The sequence below is a fragment of the Heteronotia binoei genome, chromosome 1, assembly GCF_032191835.1.
Source record: "Heteronotia binoei isolate CCM8104 ecotype False Entrance Well chromosome 1, APGP_CSIRO_Hbin_v1, whole genome shotgun sequence".
Classification (NCBI taxonomy): domain Eukaryota; kingdom Metazoa; phylum Chordata; class Lepidosauria; order Squamata; family Gekkonidae; genus Heteronotia; species Heteronotia binoei.
Window position 1 is genome coordinate 93,285,355 of NC_083223.1, and position 25,605 is coordinate 93,310,959.

A 25,605-nucleotide genomic window follows, 5' to 3' on the forward strand; every position below is an offset into this window, starting at 1 on the left:
GGCATCAAGCTGCATGTTGTAACACCAGTTTGATAGCTAGCTAACCACACTCGCATTTCCTGGGTTTCTTTGGGACTTTCTGAGCAAGGCCAACTTTACGCAATATAACAGACATATTTCACACTACTAAGTATGCTTTTACACTACCCTGTAAGCAAGCTTATCTGCTTCCCTTGACCTAATCAGTTTGATCCCAATCTTCTTATTAATTAATAGCCAATTTTATTTTTATCCTTAATTAGCACCTGCCACACTCTGTCCATGGAGGCCTTCCGCTCCCTTACCCCATGGCCTCTCTTCTGCCAGGAAAGGGGGATGGAAGGAACGATGTGCCAGGCTCTGGCTGGTGGGCTGGCTGTGGAGGTGTGGTGGGATGTGTGCAGCAACAGGTGAGAGAACAGGCGAGCAAGTGCTGATGTGCCCTGGAAGCCAAGTACCATGGAGCTGACCTCTACTACCACTCTGGCTGGAAAACAAAAGCCTGCAGAAGATGGGCTGCCAGAGCCAGAAAGAGCCAGAAGGTATGTGCCTGGCCAGCCTCCACTGATGGAAGTGCCCCTTGCCCAAGCCAAAGTTTTCCACGAGAGTGCCTGGCAGGCTGCCACACAGAGTGTGCCTGCAGGAGCTGAGGGCAAGAACAGGGCCACCCTCATGGCACCTCACATATCACAGGCAGGTGTTGGTCCGGATGGGGCTGACTGGATGGGAAGTCAGGGCTGAAGTTGAGGGGTACACTTGGCAGTAAGTTGGGGGGGGCTGGGCTCTGAAAGGCCCCTTTATAGCTGTGGGCTTGTCTTAGAATCCCTCCAATCACGACCTAATTCATCCAAGTTTCTTCTTTCTTTTAAAAAAAACAAAAACAAAAAGGACAAGTGAAAAAAAAATCCATCCACTAAATAATATTTTTTTTAAAAAATGGGGGAAATATACACAAAGAAAAAAAATGAAAATATAACAATAGTGGTGGCAGATCTACACTGTAAACAATTTCCAAATATCTAAAAATAAGTCCCTATCCAATTGCCATTTATATGACATGCTTTCAAATATCCATAGCATTCGAAGGTCCTCAATCCATTGATTTACTGGAGTTGGGCTTTTATCTTTTCAGTGTTGTAATATGAGTCCTTTAGCTGTAGTAAGGGCATAGAGGGTCCATTTTTGTTGACCATCAGCTAGCCTCTAGTAGACAGGCAGTTTAAAAGAATACTCAGAAATCAAAGAATATTCTAATACAAAACGGATGTAAGTAATGACTTGTTCCCCAAAAAACTGAATGACTGGACATGGCTAAAACATACATTGTTGTTGTTTTGTGTTTTTATATTTGTGTGAGTGTGTGTGCACCTGGAATTCATGGAAACCTCTGGTGACTGACCCCTACTTGGAGCCTGCAGGATATTCTGGGAGGTGACTGATAAAGCCTGCCCCTGCCTCCAGGTCTAGTTTTTCAAGAAGGTATCCCATCCAAGTACTTGCCAGAGTTGACGCTGCTTAGCTTTCAAGATCTGCCAAGATCTGCCTGGGCTATCCAGGTCAGGTCCCAAAATATATGTTTAAGGGATGCATCCTGTAAGTTGCAATGCCAGCAATTAGATACTTTACTCAGTATTGTGCTAAATAGTCAATGTCATGCTCAGTACATCTCAACCTAATATCAATGAGGAGAGTAGCCATAAAATTTAAGGCCATAATCCAAGTTTTTACAATCAGAAGGGAAACGAATGACACAGAAGAAGGTCGGATTTATGAAGACTTTTTTTTTTCACCCTTGGCATTTCCTGTTCCTTTCTCCTTCATTCCCCCTTAGCTTTTCACCCAGTAGCTGGTAGCTAAGTGCGAGGAATAGGAGACTGTCTTACCTCTGAAGAGTAAAACCGTCACTCAATTGAGCCTGTGGGAGTGCTGCTCCAGCATCCAATCTCATATGCTTTGATAAACATTCTATAGAATGCTCTTGAGGCTTCATTGGTTGCATACTGCCAAACTCCTTTACTGGCAAACACAAAACTGCTCGTCACCTAAATAGGAAGGGTTTAGATGACTCAGATGAGCCTTCAGGGTGAAATGGTTTGACTACAGTACTGCCTCAGCAGATTCCACATCCACCCAATCCGCATACCAAAATAAAGTCCAGTGTGTGGCCTGCTTGGTATGTGAGTGCTGATACAAACTGGGAGAGTCGCAGAGCCACCATGGATGACACTAGGTTCTTGGCTTGAGAGAGGTTGGATCATCAGCACGGACATTGAGGTCACCCAAGACCAAAAGCCTGAAGTACTCCAAAGTCCAGCCAGACACAGCCTCCATTAGGCCAGGCAGAGTATCTTCTGGGGTGTTAGGTGGCTGGTACACCAGCCAGCTAGCCGAACTCTCCTCAGCTTCCCACATTAGGCCAACACACTCAATGCTGGCTATTTTTGTCATGGAGAGTGCCCTGAAAGAGAAAGCCTCTTGAATGAGCATTGCTACCACCCTGCCCATTAGTCCAGAACTGGTGAAGGACCGAGAAACATGGGGAAGTAAGCTAGTTCAGGGAAACAGACTTGCCCTCTCTCACCCAGGTCTTGGTCATGCATGCCAGGTCAACATTTTGTTCCAACAGGTAATTCTGGAGGACATAGGTTCTTTATATTAATAGACCTGGTGTTGCACTATACCAGTGTGGAAGAAGGTTGTTTCTTCCAGGTCACACAGCCGGCATCTCCCGGGATGGGACAAAGGTAGGAAGAAGACTGAGCATTCCAGCATCTCCATCTCTACACCAGTGAGATACTAGTCAGATATCATGTAGCAAAAATTATCTTATTTTTGAACCAGTGTTCATTCAGTAGTGTGCTAAAAGCATTATGGCAGTTTACTTGAAACTTGCATAATTTACCACTGACATGCAATATCATCAATATATATTCTCATCATGGCCGAAGCTCAACATTGTCAAATCTGTGGATACTTAAATTCAGAGACTGGATCCAAGAATCTGGAAAAAAAAACCCCTCCAGGTTTCCATTAAAATTTGGTTGTCACCATCATCATCAATTGTCACTGACAGATATTTTACTGGTAGATGGTGTTCTGCAATTTGAGATCTGTTCAATTTCTTGGGAATTGCAGATGTATCTTCTCAAGATTCTTGCTGTTCCCGGCAACACTGTTTTCTGGAACTGAGGTGGTGATATTGTGATATCAGGGGTGCTGTGCTCCAGATGTTTATCTATTTGTAATTGGAAGTCTCAAGGAATCTTTGTTTTATCATTCTCCATAATCTTGTATGATTTATTATTGTTGTTAATTTAACCCATCAAAATAATAGAAGTGGCACCTGCAGCGTGAAGAAATGAATGCCCTCAGTGGCTGCTGCTAGGTAACCACAACAGTTTGCTAGTCTTCATGTGTTGGCTTCTATCAGTAAAAAGCAGGGATAGGGGCAAGGCCCTTTTCAGGGCTGCTTTCTCCTTTGAAGAAGGACTCATTAGGGCCTTCTAGGCAAGTTGCTGTCACTTGACTTGCATGACTAATCCAAACCTGGTTGCTTAGCCTCCCCATGAAAGCCGTATAGTGTTTTAAAATTTCAGACTATGACCTGGGTGAACCAGTTTTGAATTCGCAGTCTCCTATGGAAAGTCATTTTGTGACCTTGGTCCAGTCACACACTCCCAATTAACCTACCTTATAGGGTTGTTGTGAGGGTAACATGGAGAATGAAGAAGAATAATGTAAGTTGATGATGATATTGGATTTATTGGATTTATGTTGGGTCCCCATTGTGAAGAAAGGTGAGGTATAAATGAAGAAAATAAAATGATAAATATAGCTGAAGATGGGGGCTGTCAGGATGAAGCAAAAAATGTGTAGAGGGGCATACAGGGGAAAGCAAGGTGTCCACCTCAGGTCCTTGAAGGTTCTTATCACAAAACTGTCAGCCAGAACCATGTGGAATGTTCACAAGGAGACACTCCCAGGGAAGGAAGCAGGAAAGTATGAAGATAGAGGGTCAGATTAAGTTATGTTGGCTGGTGAAAGGGGGGAAGGAAGTAGGGAGTAATTGTTCCTCTAGTAGGTACTCCATCATTAACGTCACTATCAATAAGGCAGGGATTAAATGTATGTATACCTGGGCCCTCTCCAAGGTTTGCAGAAACGAAAACCTTAGTTAGTAAATTAAAAAGAAGACAGAACTAAGACTGATCAGGTGAGTTGAACAGTGAAGACTATTGAAGGGGTCAGTCAAAGAGAAACAACTGAAGGCGGAAAAGTCAGGCTTCCAAGAAATATACTATCATGGTATGAAAGTTTCGATTCAGTTCCTCTTTAAACTTTTAAAAGCTTTTATTTGGATTCTAATTCCTGACCCCCAGGAGCAACATTTTAGAGAACATTATTGCTACAGTGGGAGAGAAGAGAGTGGCCATCCATCTGTCTATGGAAACACTTCTGTGATTAACATGTGGAATTCACTGCCACAGGAGGTGGTGGCGGCCACAAGTATAGCCACCTTCAAGAGGGGTTTAGATAAAAATATGGAGCACAGGTCCATCAGTGGCTATTAGCCACAGTGTGTGTATATATAAAATTTTTTGCCACTGTGTGACACAGAGTGTTGGACTGGATGGGCCGTTGGCCTGATCCAACATGGCTTCTCTTATGTTCTTATGTTCTTCTCTAGATCCAAGCCACTATTGCCCACATACTCTATTTTTAGTGCTCAGGTTTAGATTTAGTTATTTAAAGAATGAATATCAAACTCAGTAGTGAGAGTAATTGCAGTAGAGTTCTAGACTTTTGAGGTTCAGTAATATATATAGTGAAAGCTTCTCATCTAGCCCTAGAGCTCAGCAATTTCAAACCATTGACTATTTAAGATTTTCCTAACTATTTATTCCCTCCTGTGTTTTCCCATAAGGCCCTAGCTTCCTCCTTTTGATACAAAATGTAATAACTCAGGGTCTGTTAGGGCAGAAAAAAATGGGTCAAAGGTTCTTGTATTGTCAGGATGCTCACCAGGTATACAGAAATAATATGAATATATATATAGTGGCTGTATAGATACCAAGCATTCTCTTGCAGACTTAGGGCCACTGCACATCAGAGGGAGGGGACAATTAAAACATAGGGGCACAAAGAGACTGGCCTACTCAGTCAGAAATTATTATTTATTAAGGGCTGACCAGGGAGAGAAAAAATCAATCATTAACCTCTATTTCAGATTCCTCATGGCTCCCCAACTTGTAACAGACTTGTAACTATAACAATTTTTTTTAAAAGATGGTGGTTGTCTTTGATCCATAAAGTGCAATAGAGTCATGAAGTCAATGTCAAAACCTTTTTCTTCAAGTGCTTAGTGTGTGTGGAAAGGAGCATGTTTAGCTGGGTTGTGTAGAATTTTACTTGATGTTCATTTCAGCAAGGAAGTTTCGACTTTCTATCCTAAGTGCCTCATATAAATTGAACTTGAAAATCAGAGCTCAAGACTGTGATCCAGAGAGTTGCTTCAGGAGTACAAAAGAGCCTGTACATTCCCAGTGAAGTTTTCTTTTTCATTGTGGTAGTGGTGGTGGGGGAGTAATAGTGGTTTCTTACTCTGCTTTTCAAACTGCCTTTGAAACCTCTCTGTGTTTCCAGTGTATTTCATCATGAAAAAAGCCAAAAGGCCTGCTGCTCTACACAGAGCTAATTGCATGGTTCCCTTTATTGACTTTGACCAGAGTGCTTAAAATATGAACTTAATTCTTCCACCATGTTGATCAGGACATACTTAATAAATGGAGACTAAGCTTTCAAGCTTAACATCCATTAAATTTTACCTAGTTTTTAAAGAGAACCTAAAACCAACTGAGAGTTATAAATGGAATATTCTTTCAAAAGAATTTTACAAATAGCAATTTTCTTTCCTATTTCCCTTCATATCTCTAACTGTGTCTGTAAAAGGAGCAGTATTCTAAGATCTTGGTGGAAGAGTAGCAGTATAAATCTACTTCTTTACTAGAGAAGGAGCAGTATAGCTTTAAATTTCAGCTTAATTGGTATAGAGACAGGCTTCTCCAAGTATAAAGTCTGTGTTTTGTTTAATTTGATTGCCTGCTTCTGCCTGCTGCTTTTGACTTACGGCCTATCTTTCTCTCTTTCTCTCTCTCTCTTTTTTCCCTTGTAAACAGAAAGCTGACCTTGCAGTTGCACCATTGGCTATAACGTATGTTCGAGAGACGGTCATCGACTTTTCGAAGCCCTTTATGACTCTCGGAATAAGTATTTTGTACCGCAAGCCCAATGGTACAAACCCGGGCGTCTTCTCCTTCCTGAATCCTCTGTCCCCTGATATCTGGATGTATATTCTGCTGGCTTACTTGGGTGTCAGTTGTGTGCTCTTTGTCATAGCCAGGTAACATGTCAACCTTTTGTGATTTTTTTGGCAATTGTTATCTTTTTGCTTTAAGAATAATTGTCAAAAGTCACAAATTATTTCCTAACTTCTTATTCTTGTTTTTGATCTGTGGCAAGTAGAGGAAAAAAGAGTCTTACAAAGGGCTTTCATAATTAATTGCATTGCCCCATGCATAGCCATGCTGCAAAGCTTCTAGCATGTAGGCTATGTCACTTGAGTATTCAACAGAGTGGGTATGTGCATTTTATAACAGGATTTGAGCCAGGCATCAGAGGCTGATATCTCCCCCAGTCTTTTGTGTTCCTATAAATAATAATAATAGTGAATACATAACTGTCTTCAAAAGATTTGGATTAGTAATAGAAGTAAGTAAGTATTCAAATAATGCACAGAAGAATTGTAGGAGAACTGTACTTCAGAGAGTATTTCAAAAACAGCAGATCAGAAAAATGCACCAAATAATGGACAATGAAACCAAGTTTGTGTTTCTGGGGTCTGGGCACTTGTTAAAGGCAGTTATGAAATGTTAGATTTTAAAGACATCCACTCTCCTTTCCCAGTTCTTTTTTCTCTTTAATTCTTATTAATTTAATTAGCATTGATTTTTTAAAAATAAACTTTTCATCCAACTTAGTTCTGGAGAGCTGAGGCAAGAACCATGATTACTTTTTAAACAAAGCCAGATATCTAAACAAATGTTTTTTCTGGGAAGACTAAAGCATGTCCAGGATGAGATATGAGCTTTTTCCAGGAGTCTTCTGTAGTTTGTTTGCACCAAGAGACAGGCACCCAGTCTAGTGAATATGTGTACATATGAGGCCTCTAGCACTTCAATATACCTCTCTTTTGAATAAGGGTTGCATATGAAATTAGTCACATGTGTACTTGCCTCTTCTTTGAAGTGCCTAGGGACACCTGTGCGTGCAGGATGTCGCTGTGTACTCAAAATCTTCTATAGTTCTTTAGGCTGGACACAAATAATTAGAGTTGCCAACCTCAGGTGGGGACCTGGAGATCTCCAAGAATTAAAACTAATCCCCAGATTACAAAGATCTGTCCCCTTGGGAGAAGTGGCTGTTTTGGAGAATGGACTCTGTGGCATTATATCTGGTTGAGGCCTCTACCCTCCCTAGACTCCATCCCAAACTCTCCAGGAATCTCCCAACCTAGATCTGACAACCCTAAAAGAGACTGCAGTCCTGAACACAGTAAACCTGCTTTAATTCAATTGATCTTGGTGTTTCAGTACTCGGTGTGTACAAATTAACAAAAAACTTTCAGCCCACCACTATTAGTGCAGAATGCTGGAGGCTATATGATGAAGCCAATATATACCTGTGTTTGGAACTGTGGGACTGAAGAAGCAATTCTCTTGTTGCTTCATTAATGCCAGGTTGTTGATATCTTAGGGGGTCTTCTCCCATAACCTCCAACACCTGTTCACTCTCTTCAATTCCTTATTATTCCATTGATGTGCTTACTGTATACTTACGGGTAGAACCCATATTAACTATATTAACCTATATGACTAATATTTAATCACATATAGGGAAGCTTTGACAATTTTAGCATTAAATAAGGAAGGCTTATTATGATAGTGGTATGAGAATCTTATTATATAGTGCACAACAAAATAGACAAGATAACAAATGTGTCAGAGAAATGGGCATATGCAGAGGTGTTGTCCCACTTCATTAGGAGGATAGTTCTCCCTTTGCTCTGTGAAATAACACTCTCTTACAGCCTTGTGGGAAGGCAGGAGGTTAAAAGTCAATATTTTCTCAAATTTTCTCTCCCCTGCTGAGTGAAGCAGTTCACATCCTGAGCAGAACCCAACTGCTGTAATCCAGAACCCAACTGCTGTAAAATGGGCGATTGGCAGTGCAAGACACTGTGTGGGTCCAGACGGCTGCTCATCTGTCAAAGATCTTTGGGCTTGCCCACTCTTTGCATTGGTATCTTCCTGTTTTCCTATGTTTACTTTTAAAGGATTTTTTAAAAACAGTGCTTCTGTTCTTTTGGCATAGACTCTCTTAACTTTACTTGTTTCTCTGTTCACAATTAAGTTAACCATAGTTCACTTTTCTTATGTTTGCTAAAACTTATGAAGATGAAGAAACAAAATGATGCAACCCCTTTCCTCTGCGTAAATGTGTGCCAGAATTTCATAATAAAGAACATCTCTTACAAAAAAAAGAAATTAGGACCCATGAAATACTAATTTCTCATTTTTGTAAGAGGTGTCCTTATTTCTATGGTAAATGGTAAGGTTGTGACCATTCATAATAACAGAAATGTCAGTTTTAAATAGTTTTTTGATGATGACTGTTAAGTATTAGGTAAATGGGCGAAAGGATTTAGAGTCACCACAATCATAAATAGATTTAGCAGACATGGTTCAAAAGGAGAAAAATCATATGGATTCATAGCTTGTTAAATTATAGCAGCAATGGGTGTACATAGAGGAAAGAAGTGAGCGGTGCAAATGAGATATGGCTCCATTATTCTTTTTAGTACTACTTAGTATGAGTTATATTGGGGTGGATCCAACTATCCTCCAAGAACTCTCTCCTGCCTAAGAAGCCTTCGTTCAACTTAAGTATGGCTCTTTCTCCAATAAAAGAGCCATTTAAGTTGAAGGAAGTCTCCTTAGATTGTATTGACATTTTAATAAATAAACAAAGAAATGAATGAACTTTGCTCAGTAGATTGGTAGGATAGGAGTAGGATCCACCCCAGTACACAGAAATTGAAGGGTTCCAATAAATATAACTGGACAACAGAATGGTATATTTACGATCAGTGTAAAGTCCACATAATCATACTGACTAGCAAGCTTGGAGTATTAGGCATCAGAAGTCAGGCCAGGCAGAGACATTCAGTCCAAAAGTCAGGGTTTAAAAGACAGGCAAGACAAAGTCATTCATTCTAAAGATCAAGATTCCAGAAAGTCAGGCAAGACAGAGTTGGTGGTTGCGTATCCATCATACACATTGCATTACTTAACAGCTTTCCTTGGCCAGTTTTTATAGCCATATGCTTAAGGGTCATGCTTGCAACCAGCTCATCCAGAATAAACCTGCAACTACTCATCTTAGTTATTCGCAAGTAGCTGGTTGTCAGGCCAGGAGGTGTGCACTTTGATGTCTCTCCTGTAGATCTCTTCTAGCCTCCACCCATGGTGCTATGAAGGTGTGGGAGATACTGGATGGCTGGAAATGACTGAGTTTCACCTGTTGAATTGGAGCTTGAGGGTATCCATGGCTCTGTACCAGCTGTTGACTGTAAATCCTGACAAGCCTACAGTTCATCTTGCTGCTTTCCAGCTTCTGCTGGCTCAGAGCTTGCTGCACAAGGCCCCTCTTTTCATGAGAAGTCCTCTTTTCCTAAGGAGTCCTTGCTACTCAAGAAGGATGTGGGCAGAATGAAGCGGGTGCAGAGAAGAGTAATGAGGATGATCATGGGCCTAGAGACCAAGCCCTATGAGGAAAGGCTAAGGGACTTGTAAATGTTCAGTCTGGATAAGAGGAGGTTGTGGGGTGGGGTGGGGGACGTGATTGCTCTCTTTAAGTATTTGAAGAGCTGTCACTTAGAGGAGGGCAAGGAGTTGTTCCTGTTGGCAGCAGTGGAGAGGACTCACAATAATATGTTTAAATTAAGGGTGGGAAGATACCAGCTGGATATTAGGAAAAACCTTTTTACAGTAAGATTTGTTGAACAGTAAAATCAGCTACCAAGCGAGGTGGTGAGCTCCCCCTCACTGGCAGTCTTTAAGCAACAGTTGGACAAACACTTGTTGGGAATGCTCTATGCCAGAGGTGTCAAACTCATTTGTTATGAGGGCCAGATTTGAAAAAAATGTTACATAGTTGGACCAAGCCATGTATGTCATAAAATGTAACACAGAGTACCAGAGATATAAACTTTATAAAGGTGATAGCGGATGAAATAGCAGGTTTGAGTGGATTAGGTGTGACATGTAGCGGGGTAGTAGGCATGGAGATACCAGCATTGGTAATGAGACAGGAAATCTAGGTATCAGATGCAAAGAATAAATGGGCATAAATCTGACATTAGAAACCACAAATTTCAGTTGCTGACCTAAGAGTAGCGGTGCTCTTAAAAAGGAATTTCAAAGGGAGATTAGAAAGAGAGACTGCTAAATTGCAATTAATAATGAAACTCAAGACAATGCATCCTCCTGGACTAAACTAAGAGCTAATTTTCCTGTCTCATTACCAATGTGTGCTATTATCATTTGGTATCTGAAATCATTCCACTCTTTAAGATATAAGGACTGATTCAAGTGTTCTAATTCCTAAACAGGGTCTTTTTGAAATAAAAATCCAGATAGGAACAGAGAAATCCATTTTTTAAAAATCAACTTTTCAGAATAAGCCAAAATAATTTTCTCAATGTTGATTGTACTTGTCAAAAGAATCCATCCTTCCACCTACCCTGTCTCCCTCACTCCAAAGAAGAAATGTGCTTACATACAAAAGCTTATACCTGGAATAAAATGTTGTTAGCCTTAAATATGCCATGGGTGTCCAACATTGTTCTCTCTCTCTTTCCTCTCCATTCATCCTCAAAAGAGGAGAAAACAGCCCAGGAGAAGCAAGCAGAAGGTGTATTTGTGTGCGTGTGCATGAGAGAGAGGCAGAGAGAGAGAGGCAGCCTTGGCTTTGTATTTATCCCACATGAAGCAGCCAGGATCTGTGTGTGTGAGAGAGTGAGAGTGAGGGTGAGGGAGAGAGGGAGGGAGAAAGGCAAGATGCAGTAAGTGAAGAGCCACTGAGGGAGCTGTGGAAAAAGCAAGGTAAGGTGTGGCTACAGCAGCAGTCTTGGAAAAGCAAGCAGGAAAAGGAGGTTGCTCGGGGACAGATTCAAGCCCCGTGCAGGCCAGGTGAATTCTCTGGGCCACACGTTTGACACCCCTGCTCTAGGCTGATCCTGCATTGAGCAAGAGGTTGGACTAGATGGCCTGTATGGCCCCTTCCAACTCTACAATTCTATTGCTGAGCCCTGGCTGACTCATAACACCAATGCCCACTAGAACACTAGCTGGCAGGGCTTCACATTGTGACTATCTAGGAAACAAGATTGTAAGAGGGCAAAATTGCTGAAAACTTCAGCCAGTCTTATGTATGTCAAAAGGAAACAATATTTAAGAATTCAAAAGAGATTAAAAACAAAAAATGTTTTCACAAAGTCATTCAATAAATGTCCAATTATTTCCAATTTACACTAATATCATATACATGATACACTTCTAACCTGATACAGTTTTAATCTGTAATATGTTTTGAAATTTGCTGCTGTAAGCTGCCCTGAGCCCGCTTGCAGGATAGAGCAGGGCATAAATAAAAAAAATTAAGCTAAATTAAATTAAATTTTAGTTGTTCCATGTCTAAAACAATATGAAGTGCTAGAGAAAGTATAGACATGGCAGCTGAAATAAACAGGTCATAGATCACCTTTCTTTGGTGATAAAGAAAATATTAAAATGCAATTTAGGGATTTAAAAAGCTGTCTTGCTAAAAGTTTACACACTTATATAAAAAAAGTTAGTACTGGGTACTAACTAATAATCAAATACTGGCAGAGACCTGTTCAGATAATGTTCCTATTCCCCAGAATTTTTTCTTGGAGCAAGAATCAGAGTGGCCTTGTGCTTCTCCTCCCTTTTGTTGTAGTAAGAAGCTATTATGGGGATGAAAACATCTGTTTTTGTTTTGTGGGATGTCCTTTGCCCTGTGAGAAAAATACGCAAACTGGGTTTCATCTCATTAGATCAGGGCTATTTTATGTTCAATGGAACTCTTGGATATGGTTGCCAACCTTCAGGTGGGGCCTGGAGATCTCCTGGAATTATGGATGACTTCCAGATTACAGTCCCCTTAGAGGAAAAAAAATGATGTTTTTGAGGATGGACTTTATTGAATGATATCCTACTAAGGTTCCCAGCCCCCCAAACCCTGACTTCGCTACTCACCAAATCTCTAGGAAACCCAGAGTTGGCAACCGTACTCTCACGGTTCATTTTGATACTGTATGGCTGGTTCCTCATTGCCGGCTAAGTGTGCCGACCCAGAAGTGAGCTGGCGGAAACTGGAGTGCCCTGGAGCATCCAGACAGCCCGTGGAACAGGGATGGGCCATGGACACCCCAAGGGAGTGTCCAGAGTGGTCATGCACCCCATCTGCTGCTCCCCGGGCATTTTCTGGATGCTTCCCAACCATCCAGATGGCCAGGGAGGTGCTTCAGAGATGCCCCAGCAATTAGGTGCCACTTTTGACATGGTACCTTTTTGAGCCAACTCCAGTCTAGGTGAGGATGGGTTCAGGCAGAAGCGGGATGGCAGGCAGATGTGCACATTTGGATGCACTTTTTTAGTCCACTCACCTGAAGTCCCTGAGGGAGCTTGAACTGCCCGTCTGGCACCCGCCCATGAGCATGATGAATGGTTCAGAGAAGTGAATGAATGAAGGTTTATTTATTTGTTTGCTTGTTTATATATTTATTACATATGGAATGAGTAAAATTCTATAATTTGAAGAGGCCCATTGAGTTACATGCATGTGTCAAAGAACACAATTTGTCCATTGGCACCTTTAAGGCCAAAAAGTTTTATTTGAGATGGGAGCTTTTGTGTGTGTGCACACTAAGGCTCATACCTCGAATGACACTTTGTTGGTCTTAATGGTGCCACTGGACTCAAACTTTGTTCTACTGCTTCAGGTCAACACAGCTACCCACCTGGATCTATGTATGTGCCACAGTTTCAGTTTGGTAGCTGTGCTGGTCTGCCATACAGCAAGATTAAAGACCTATGTGATTTCCAGGATATATGCATTTGAGTGTCAAAAAACCTCTCCTCAGATATCTGACAAAGGGAGCTTTAACTCTGAAAAACGTATACCCTGGAAATCTCACTGGTCTTTAAGGTACAGCTGGAGGTATATCATGTAGTAGTGAATCAACCTAGTCACATTTTGCATTTTTTTTGGCTTGAAAAAGACGTTATAATACATTTTGCATATTGAAAGCTTCTTTAAGTATATTGTATAATTCACAAATATTTTGAATGCATGGCATTATATTTCTGAATCATACTGTTTTCAGAATCCTGTTTTTGTGTGCTGTGTTTAGTCAATAACCAAAATAGTGATCTAGAAGTTGTGCTATACATTATTTGTGTGTTGGGCAATAGTCAAATATCTACCCTCGCTGTCCTACCTAACCATTTCTTGCATGTTGTACAGTTTTAAACAAGTTGATGACACTAATATTCTAAGTGCTATGTTGAAGGTTTCACCATCCTGAAAATGTTTTTTCACAATGAAAACATGTTTTATGAGCATTTAAGTACTCCCTCCCACAGTTTCTAATTCTGGAAATGTTCACCTTCCCTCCCTCACTTAGAATTTTGAAAGGGACATTACCTGTAACCCACACCATATTTTTAAATGGCCATTTTGAACTTTCTCTGCTTTAAAAACTTGCCATGTCATGTCAGATACTGAAACATTCTGATCTGAAAACATTATGAACACTTAATGCTCTCAACATACCACATTCAATTATATTAAAATATTTCATAAACTCAGATATATCCATCTGTAGAAATTCATCCAATCATTAGCTTTTATTATAGTATTTAGTATATAAGAATAAACCCTAGGATTTTCTTAATGAAGATTCAGATAATACTAATATTATCATACATTCCTAATAATATGTAAAAGAACTCAAATAACTAACACAACTTAAAATTCTAAAATTCTCAGCCAAAGATTCTGCTTGGGATGACTGTTTTAATGCTAGAGGACTGATAACAGATTTCAGACTATGCAGTGGTTGATTCTACTTGATTTAATTAGGGTTTTTTTTAAAAAAAAATTCTGCCTTTGTGTGAGCAGTTATGTGTCACAGAGTTTTGTCCCCTTTCAAACGGCCTATTTGTCTTTAGTTCCACAGAATAAGATTTTTTTTTATGTTGTAGTCATGGAAAGTTGCACATGTGTGAAATTGCCAGTGGGTCTTCTATCAGATACAATATCCATAAGAAAACATCAATGTGTACTGGAGTATTTTGTGATACACAATATATTTCTATGTTTGTGATAATATATTTTGTAATTGCTGCATTTAGTGGTTTTCATTGTGCTGCATTTGTCTATCAGATTTTAGTTCTGTTAGAAGTTTTGTTCTTTTTATTTTTATTATTATAGACATAGTTTTTACAAACTACAGATTTTTATGCATCAGCAGCAGGACAAAACTGTATATTAGGTACAGTTGAAGGAGTATATTTTTTTGTGTACATATAGTATGTTTGGTCTTGTGACATAGGCTCTCTTCCTTTACTGAAATGAATACTTAGAAAGCATGCTTGTAAAAAGCTGGTCAAAACAGAGTAACACATAAAGTAGTGGTTACCAAATTTTTGGCGTGGAACTCACACTTAAATTAAAATGTGTGACCTTGCATTTATTCAGTTGTGAGTGGACTTCATGGATTGTGACTTTCCACTTCCTCCCTTTAGCCTCAGGAGTCTCCTGAACTTTTGTTCCTGGGGGTCAGTGGAATGTCTTATTAACAGCTTAGTGGACAAAGAGGAGATGGGGTATGACTTAGTAGTAGGCCATCTGCTTGACATATAGAAAGATCCAAGGTTCAATCCTTGGTTTCTACAGTTAAAACTATCAGGTAGTAGATGATGTAAAAGACCTCTATTGAGACCCTGGAGAGCTGCTACTGGTCAGAATAGACAATACGGTTATTGATGGACTAATGGTCTGATTCAGTATAACAGAACTTCATGTGAGGATGTCTACAGGAGAATGGGGAAATCGATGGAAATCACCATCCCATCTTCTGAGACTTAAGTGCCCTTAATTCTTTGGACTGCGTGGTTGGGTACATGCCAGTAGGTATAGGCTGTGTTTATGGTATAGTTGATGAGCTGAATCCCTGAGAATAATTGGTATTGAAGGGTAGAAAAGAAGAGGATAGGAGAATGCAGCAGCTCTGCCCTCGCATCTCTTTTTTTCATGGCTTGTGATCAGCCAGAACCTACTATATGCAAGCGAATCAAGAACCACTTTTGTGTTTTATAACCACTGACATAAGATTTATTCCATGAGAAATCTAGCATTTAATTTTGTCCATAACCAATTTTCATTCTTCAGATATAATTGTGGGCAGTTACCCATTCTGAAGTTCTACTAGAATTCATTGTACCTATTTGTGGGTGATCATGAAAATCACCAGATTTTTTTTTAAATGCTTTCATAATCTTTGAAAGTGAACTTTATTAGATTAATTTATTTAAATTTTAACATTCTTATCTCTGTCCTACATTGGTACTAAATATTGTTGTATAAATGTATTCATTGTCAGTGGAATATATGGACACAGACTTATTTCTTTTTTAAAAATCAGTATGTTTAATTTTTTTTAAAAAAAAATATTTGTTAAAATATAAAAATACCAAATTATAAACTATATGTGTAGTAGGGCTGGGTTGTAATATGAACAAAGTGACAGGCAAAGGAACATACTGCTGTTGAATAGATTCAATTCCAGATATATGCAGTTCCTGTCATTACCATTATTCAATGGTTTTTGGTCATGATCCAACCAAAGTTAAGCATTTTCCCTATTTCACAGTCCTATGCAAAGGCCTTCCCTGTTGATTTCCATGAGATGACACCATAACAAGGGATAGGTATGAACCAGCTCAGAAACGAAAGTTTGTTATGAATTTTGGCTGGTTTGTGGTTAGGAAAGTAATTTTCATGGAAGGGCACAGTTCATGAACTTTGGTGCTGTTCATTGAGGTTTGTGGTGGTTCATGAATGGAAACATTTTCCTTGCTCTATTAAACTGTTTACAAAAATCCAAGGCAATGGGTGGGTGTGTGAGGAATTATCCAGCCTTGGAAAAACCAATAAAAGCTCTCCAAAGCTTAGCAGCCACTGTTGGCTATCAACAACAGAATTCCCATTCTGCTCTATGGGATCAGAATGCCATATATACTTTCAGACCAACTCTGCAGCCTCTTTTCTCTCAGCTGTTCACAGTTACAGAGGGGGGGGGGGGCTTATTAAAAGTGAACTAGCAGAGCACATCCTCCCATGATTGGGAACTCCTCTCCCCTTCTGGGGTTTTGGTGTTAGGTAGACTCAGGGCTCTCAGTCATCCAAAGGGACTTAGCCTGCGGATTCCTCAGCTGAGGACCCCCTTTTTTTTAATACCCACATTTTGATTGTGATTCCTCTCCCCTGTTGGGGTTTGGGGTGGATTCAGGACTCTGAGCTACCCTATCTCACAGAGGAGTTTAGCTAGTGGGCTTCTCAGCTGAGACCTACCTTTTATATCATCCCATTCCTCTTTTCCATAAAGATGAAAGTGGGTGTAAAGGGTGCTCACCATGGGGGGGAAGACGTTCTCCACACACCATGTACCACAGACCTCTGACACAGTTCGAAACCCATCCTGCCAGCCCAAAGGAGCTTGCCCCTAGCAGGGCATCACTAGAAGTCTTGAAATCTCCTTCCCCTGATTTCATTTCATTCATTACATTTATACCCCTCCCTACCCCAAGGATGGGCTCATCTGTTTCTCTGATGGATCATCCAAAAGGGTGATCTGTTCCTGGGGTTCTCCATAGAGGACGAAGAAGAAGATTTTGGATTCATATTACATCCTTCACTCTGAATCTCAGAGTCTCAGAGCAGTTTATAATCTCTTTTGCCTTCCTCCCCCACTACAGACACCCTGAAAGGTAGGTGGGGCTGAGAGAGCTCTCACAGAAGATGCCCTTTCAAGGACAACTCTGTGAGAGCTATGGCTGACCCAAGGCCATTCCAGCAGGTGCAAGTGGGGAATCAAACCCAGTTCCTCCCAGATAAGAGTCCGTGTACTTAACCATTACACCAGACTGTGAGCATAGCCCAAGGACCAGCAGTTACTAACAAAATTTGGAGAAAACTCTGACAGCAGTGATTCAGAATGGGAGAAGCATCCTCCTCTTCCACACAACTCCTTTTTGCTGCTCTTGCTTCCAGTACTCCCTCCGTGGCCCTTCCTAGTCCAGTGCCAGAATACAGCCGCACTCCTCCTACCTTCTCCAGTCCTGGAATATCATTTCCAGCCCACACTTTGGAAACATTTCTGCACTGCACTGACCCTTGTGTTGGGCATGGCCCAGCCCCCAGGAGGGAACAGTCCTGCCACAGGGCTACAAAATTGTTCTACTCCATGCATAGGGGATGGATACAGATCACATGGTGCAAAACATCACCGTCATGATACAGAGTATCCTGAGGGAGTGGATGGGTGGCAGCAACATTGTCCATGGCTACATGGTCATGGATGTCAGAATCAACATGCTGGCAGCAGTGAAGGCTGTGTGCATCAAGGGTGCCAGATGCACATGCTTCATCTGGTGGGGAAGGATGTTCTGTGACCGGTGAACACTGATAGCCTTGAGATGCAGGCTTTGCTGGAGACCTGTCAGTGCCTGGCTGCCCACTTCTTTTGCAACATCAAGTCTGCCCTTCTGCTGCATGAGAGGCAGGGGAGGGGGGTGAGTCTAAATACCAGCTCATCCTGGACTTACCCACCCACTAAAATTCCACCTATGCCATGATTGCATGTTTGGTGGAGCAGAAGAGCATGGTGCAAGAAATCTAGGTATGTCATCTCCTCCATGGCAATCCTGCATGGGGAAGAGAAGCTCAGCATCAGCTCTAACAACTGGCTGACCCTCTCCCAAATGTTGCAGGTCCCCAGGCTCTTTCAGGACACCAATGATATGTTCTGGGCCCATATTGCCAGCTTTGGACAAATCATCCCCCTGATTTTAGGACTGGGCCAGGTTCTGGCCACCTCACTGCAGTTGGGCCCCTAGGTGACGCCTGTTCTCCAACAGGTCAGAGCCTTGAAAGAGAGGCTGCAGGAGAGCATCACCACCAGCTTGCATCCTTGCTGCAAAGAAAGGGAGTACAGTATGGTATGTATATGTAGCTTTGCTCTCCAGAATGCAGAGCTCATGCAATGGAAGCATGAACTCTGCAAAGAAGTGTACAGGCCAGCAGATGTGGCCAGAGGGAACAGTGAGTGGAAGAAGTTGGGGAACAGAGAAGTCACAGCCTGGTGCCTCTGCCTCAAAGAGCCCATCCAGGGAGAAGCCTCATTACTGGTTGTAAGTAGTGGACTGGGAGACCAGCATCAGCAAGGATGCCAGGTGTGCAATGGTGGGGGATTCAGCAGGTGATGGTGAAGGAATACCTTGCTGAGTCCTCTGAGTCTGACAATGGTGATCCCCTGGAGTACTGGTCATGGAAGACCAACCTCTCTTACATGGCCATGAGTCTCCTCTCCTGCCCTCCTACCAATGAGTGGATATTATCCCACCTGGGATATATTTTCAGTCCCCAAGATCTGGCCAGGATGGATGAGTTGGCCTTTTTCAAGGCCAGCCTCCCATTGCTTGGCTTCCCCTCTCTGGATCTCACAGGGTAAGAGCCAGACCTCCTGTTGATACCCTGCATGACCTTAATTCACAATCCTCTCTGGGTGATCTGGCATGAAGCCTGCATAACATTGGTGCTTGGGTAAGAGGATGATTGTCTCTGCCAGATGGGGGTGTGCTCCCACACCCAACACTTAACTCATGTAATAATATCTACCTCATAACACAACATCTACCTCATGATCGCTTTAAATAAAAAAAAATCTGATTTCTACTAGTCTGATGGGGCTGGAATGCCCTGCCTACCAAGCTGTCATAGGGTTACTTTAGGAAGCCCTGTCTTATTGGATGTTTGCCTTTCTGTCATGGCTGATATAATCATTTTAAGTGGAAAACTCTTATTTCCACTGGTCTGGTGGGGCTGGGGTACCTGTCAAGCTGTCATGACATAACTTTGGGGACCCTCCCCCCCAATAGAAACTCTGGATATGTCTGCCTTTCTGTCCTTCATACCTGCCTTTGGAGACTAGGGGTGTGTGAACCTAGGGGAATGCTTACTTTGATTACAGTGTCTGGCTGGAAGTGGGGTATGCCCAGCTGAAGTTTTGCTATGAGTTTGGTGTCACTGGCTTCTTCCCAAGTCATTCCATAGACTCCTATAATTGCAACTGTCTTTTTGGGGGGTGGAAGGGTTGAGGGTGGGGTGGTCCATAACCACAGAAATATAATGCACCTGCAGACTGGAGAGAATGTAGAGGAGCAGGTGGCAGGCTGTGTGACTGGTGTATGTAGCTTGCAGGAGGTCCATTCTATATACTTTTGAATCTGTACCTGAAAATTTCTCCCAGGGCTGGCCCTGCCACTAGGCAAACTAGGCAATTATCTAGAGTGCTGGCCTTCTGGAGGAACTGAACTGGGTGTTCCCATGTGACTTGGTTATATTAACAGGGCAAGGGTGGGATCCAGATGTTAGCCTTGCCTAGAGTGCCAGATAGTCTAGGGCTTGCCTTGATTCCTCCAAAAGCACTTTCCTGGCTTGACCTTAGTCCTGTTGAGTTTTCAGTGCCACAGTGGCACTGGTTCTGCTGGTCACATTGCACTCCCCCCCCCCCCGGGCTCACAAAAATGTTCTCCACCTTCCATTTTTTTTACTGAGAGATTCTCTGGTTTGGAAACAATCGAGGGAACCTTCTTTGGGGGGCTGTAACTCAGACCTCATAATCCAATCATCATCAAATTTGCAGGGCAGGTAGAGGAGAGTCAGTCAGAGAGCCACTGTGAGATTGGTGTCCCTAGAATGCATAGGGTCTATTCTTTACATTCCTGAACCTCCTATCATTTCCACAGCAAGCACTTTCCTGTGGGCATCTTTTGGAGGGGGCTGTTCCTTGGACCCTGTGGGCATCTTTTGGAGGGGGCTGTTCCTTGGACCCAACAAGTCCATTTCTCACCAGACTTGAAGGCAGGCTGGAGTTCTGCTGCAAGTTTGGTGTCTCTGGCTTGCACAGGAACCATTCTATACACTTATGAACCTCCTGAACCTGTGCCTGTCATTTCCCCAGAAAACCTGAAGATCCCCTGCAAGTTTGGTATCTCTAGCACATGGGGAGGGGCATTCTACCTCATCACAACTATCAGCAACTGAATTGGTCTGTCCAGGGGTGGAATTCTAGCAGAAACTCCTTTGCATATTAGCCAATCCTCCTAGAGCTTACAAGGCTCTTTTTTGTAAGCTCTTGGAGGATTGGCTACATCAAGGTCTGTTGCCTAATATGCAAAGGAGCTCCTGTTGGAATTCCACCCCTGGGTCTGTCTAGCGCAAAAAGGTTTGTGATAGTCCATTGTTCATGAGCCATGCATGCCATGAACCACAAACTGAACTAAACTGTGTTTTCCTGGTTTGTACCTATTCCTAATTGAAACTCTTTTGGATTAATATCATTTGGTTTTTAAAGTACTTTGGCAAGATCACATATTGTTTATGTCTCTGCGATGACACATAATGTTTATTCAAAATATAGCAAAACTAATTTATAGCAGTTCTTAGAGATTGATTAATGTGTCTTCTCACCTTGTTCTATTGCCTATATAATGAAATATCAATAGTTTTATAGTTTGAAAGCACATTAAAAATTCCTAATTATCCAGCCTGGCAATATAATTTTACATTCATATGTTTCTTTTGTTAAGATATGTATATCAGCTTTGTCCCCTGTTCAAATATTTATTTTATGCTATTCATGGCAGAATTGCTAATCAGTATGATTGACAGTACAGAGGGCACAAAACTCACAGTGGGATAATCCTATCTTTCACCCCATTTCTGGGCCAGCACATCCTGGCCCAATCACTCACCTTGGAACCTTGCTGCAACAGTATCTGGGAGCTGCTTTGAGCCTTGAGCAGCTCCCTGCATCCGCTGCAGCCAGGCCCCAACTGGCTCCCTGCATCCACTGTGGCTGTTGCCAGGCTCTAAATGGCTTCTGTGCTGCATCAGCTGGGTCCTGAGATGCTCTCTGTATCTGCTGCAGCCAGAATCCAAGAAGTTCCTGGTCTCCACTATAGTAGCGGCCTGGCTTCAAACAGCTCCAGAACTAGACTGCAGCTGCTGCTGGGTTCCACAAAGGCAAAGCATACCAACACAATTCTTTATTATTTTTTTAAATGTTAGTTTTGGGGAAATTGAAACATTTCTTTAGCCTCCAGGTGACCCAAATCCATGGATTTAGATACCTGTAGATGGTTGCCACAGGTGTCTAATAGTATATAGATACTGAATACTAAAATTGTACTACACTACACTACACTACACTACACTACACTACACTACACTACACTACACTACACTATACTATACTATACTATACTATACTATACTATACTATACTATACTATACTATACTATACTATACTATACTATACTATACTATACTTTCCTGACTACCAAACCAAAGTATAAACTTGGGTTTGTGTATTCTTGTCCATGTTTTCTGAATAGTTGTGAAAATATCCTTGTTGCTTCACTTAAATGCTAGAAACAGTTAAGCTAAGTAAAATTGTACATGGAGGTGAAAAATTTCTGCTTCTTTTCAATATTGATTTGTTCATTTATCACAATGGAGACAATCACCTTTGAGAAACTGTATTATTTCATGGGTATGATGAAATCTTTCTAAAGTTCTTTACTAATACAAAAAGTTATCAGAACAGTATAAGCTTTAGTAATTCAGGTAGATCCACAAAAGGATTCTCTCCTTCTAAATCTTATTTTCAGGTTAAAAAGACATACAGTCTGGATTTCTTGCCACCTCTGTGTTCTCTGGGCACCATTACTTCCTTAAGCTCCTCAATGCTGCTCATGATGAGGCTCTAAATCATTTAAGCTACTTTTGACCAAAGGAAGGTCACTGCAAAGTGAGAGATCTGCTCTTTCTCTCTGATCATTTTTCTACTAGGTGAAAAAGGGATTTGGCATGCTTGACATTTTTTGTTCTTCTATATACAAGTCAACAGGGCCCTGACATTATTCCTTGACCCCTGCTGGCACACCACAGCACTGAAGACTGTTTTGGGAAGGGAGCTCTCATTGTTGGCAGCTTTCCCATATCCAGAAGGTTACATATTTAGGAAACCGCTTGCCTTTTAGGTAATGAAATATGAAACCTTATTCAGAGCACTTTATACACAGTGCTCTGAATAGGCAATTTAAATTCTGGCTTGCCTTCAGCGAGGTTAAAATACCTAGATGTAAAAACAAAAATGTTTCTTTGAAATAAACAGTTTAACATTCTTACAATTACATGTCAGCAATCACCTGGCTAATACTTAGTCATTGATGTGGACTATGTATTTGAATGCACTGATAAGTTGCTTATATGATTTGCTAGAAGGGGATCTTATTGTTAAACCTCTTAGTCAGTGAAAGATCAAAATAAAAAACATTACTTCACTAAAATCAAGGGAACTTATTAGGCATACTGCTGAAAGATTAAAAATAAATAATTGTGGTGCCAGGTTTTTGCTAGTCTAATAAGCCATTAACTCCCATTATTGGCAATGTCTAGCTGCAGTGTTTGTGTTTGTAGAATATTTTAACTTTATTTGTAGCAGAACATTCGAAAGGATGCAATGTACATTTTCTCCACCATTCTGGGAATCCTAGAATGCAATTGCAGCCCACCCCACCCCCCCAGTCCAGTCTGTTTCATCTTCCACTTTTGAATGATACAGATGTTGATCTTCAGTCTCAACTTAGTACCTGCAGATGATTTTCCTTGTAAACTGTCTTATTTTCAGACTTATAAGCCAGTTTCAGAAAATGTAGATGTAAAGAATGAGGAGGGACTTGAACATCTTCACAAATTGTAGGTTTCTTGTCAAGCTGTTCTTAATGGACAATCTCCTCTAATTAAAGTTTATACTAAGAAAAGAGGATATACTAAGAAATATCAGCAATGAGTATCAGAACTGTTTTCATACCTGATGAATAAAGAATAAATTTATTTTAAAATATGAAAATGATTTTAAGACCTGTTGCTTCTAAATTAGAAGAAAAAAATTATACAATCAATGTTAATTTAATTCTTGCTTTAAATGTATTTTACTTATGGGGGTTGAGTTTAGTTGAAATTTCCCTCTTCTCAATGGCTAATAACAGTTCAAAACTCAATTTTCAGAAAAGGCAGTAAGTAGAATACTATTATAAAAGGAAAATAAAGTATTAGGTTTAAATCACCTCAAGGTTTCCTTAACCTGGCCATTAAAATTTTGTCTAAGTAATGAAAGTATATGCTTCCTAAATCAATTACATATATACTCCAGTGACCCTTTTGGGATGGCAGTTTCATAGGTTTAATTATTACCAAACTTTATGCAATTATTTTAAACTATATATTCCATATAGCATTTTAATTGAGATTATTGTAATATTTGTACACTTCCATTTTGCATTATACATTTGTATTGCCCAAAGTTTTTTTTTTTTAAATTATGCAATTGCTGTACTGCAGCTGCACAGTAGCATCAAGTAAGAGCCTTCTGTTTAAATCTCAATGGTTCAGTGTTGTGCATACCTTTTAGAGTTAATTTGTTGAATGAAAGGGAACACAAATGGACGGAGAACCCTCTTGAAACAGACCAGACTGTTTTGAAATTGACAACTGCAGCTGCAAATCCTCATTTTCCTCATTATCAAGCACTAGGGGATTCTCTCCTGTGTTATTGACCACTGGAAAAAATGGGAAAGAGTCATAACAATCCCAAGCAAGTGGGAGAAAATTGAGAAAATGGAAAGGGAACACAAAGGAACCCAGGCAAAGAAATAAAACCTTCTTGAAACTGACCAGAATTTGCAGCAGCAAAGCCTTTTTAAAAGCCTGAAAGATCAGCCATGGATCCAGAAGGCTTGGCTTGGAGGGATTACTCTCCTGCTCTCAAGGTATTGTTCCCAAGATGTTGCCTGGTGTCCCTACCCCCCATCTTTGCAGCATGAATGCACAGCGCATTTTTTTTTTGGGGGGGGGAATTACCATCACACAGATATTTCTGACACAGAGCAATTGCTGTCAACTGGTGATTTATTTCTAAAGGTTAACAAAAGAAATCTCCAATTTGGAGTGGGGTGCATGGTCTTTCACCATGAGTCTGACTGGGAACAAGGGAGGAAGATGTTTTCTTGGTTGATAATTAAGTGTGCAGGAGAAGGAGGGGGATTCCAAGAGAATGCTGTCATTTGTTACTGGTTACCAAGCATCTGAGTGAGGCTGGAGGAGGGCAGCAAGAGCCAGTCTCTCCATGCTGCAGAGAGACGAAGAGACAAAAGGCATAGAAAGAACAGTCCCAGGGAGACTGAGTCCTAATTGTTTCTGAAAAAATACACACCCCTCAGAATGCAATCTGAGCAGCAGTGGAGGATAAACGTTTTTAAATGGACCATCAACCCTGGCCCAAAAAAGTCCTTGTCTGGCTTGGCTTTTCTGAAGAAGATTCCTCGTGAAGGCTTTTGGTGTGTGTGTGTGGATGCGGGGGGGGGGGGGGGGAGTCAGATGGCTAGGAGGTGCAGAGACTGCTGGGCTCATCCACTGGGGAGATAGGAACAGATGAGAGATGGCCATTACACTAGCACCCTATCCCTAAATTTTCATGGCAAAACAAAGAACAAATGGGTACTGGAGATTTAAACTCTTGATTCAGTGTTCAAACACTAGTCTTGTGCTGCCATTTTTTTTTTAAGCAAGAATGTTGGTTGTATAGCAATGAAAGAGGGGTGGTGGCAGAAGGTAGATGAGTGTAACAACTTTGATATGGGCAAGGAAGTAGGTGTCAAGGGGAGGCAACAGGGGAGGATCCAATTAAATCATTCTGCTCTAAAAATTGCTTTGACTTGGAATCGGCCTTTTAAAAAAGTCGCCACAATAGTGCTCTCAGTAAACATGGTGGAGAGAAGTGGACTGAAAATGAAGTGAGTGCTAAGGGGAGGAAAACAAATGCAGAAACACCCCCCACCAAAAAAAAGTTCATTGATGCTGAAAGTGACAGAAAATGCAATAGGCTAAGTTCCATATCCACTTCCAATGATCACACTAGTTTAATCTTCAGAAGATTTCTCAGTAGTGATTGTTTCCATTTGTGTTGGCAAATGCAGATGAAAGGTGGTAGTGACTTTACGATGCAGGTGTATTGCCCACCCCCCCACCCCCATATGCTGCCCAGCAGCCACATATTATCTTTTCCACTTATG

The 25,605-nt window shown here is 41.2% G+C and overlaps 1 protein-coding gene across 4 annotated transcripts in view; it reads left to right on the top strand.

Annotated features, from left to right (window-relative positions):
* GRIK2 (glutamate ionotropic receptor kainate type subunit 2) overlaps window positions 1–25,605 on the top strand; it is an 896,645-nt gene that overhangs the window by 566,682 nt on the left and 304,358 nt on the right. For 3 of the 4 annotated variants that reach the window (XM_060237503.1, XM_060237506.1, XM_060237504.1), the window contains exon 12: window positions 6,156–6,379. The exons of the other annotated variant lie outside the window; for it this stretch is intronic. In XM_060237503.1, coding sequence (XP_060093486.1) covers window positions 6,156–6,379 — 224 coding nt within the window. The remainder of the gene's footprint in view (window positions 1–6,155; window positions 6,380–25,605) is intronic. 4 annotated transcript variants of the gene reach the window in all.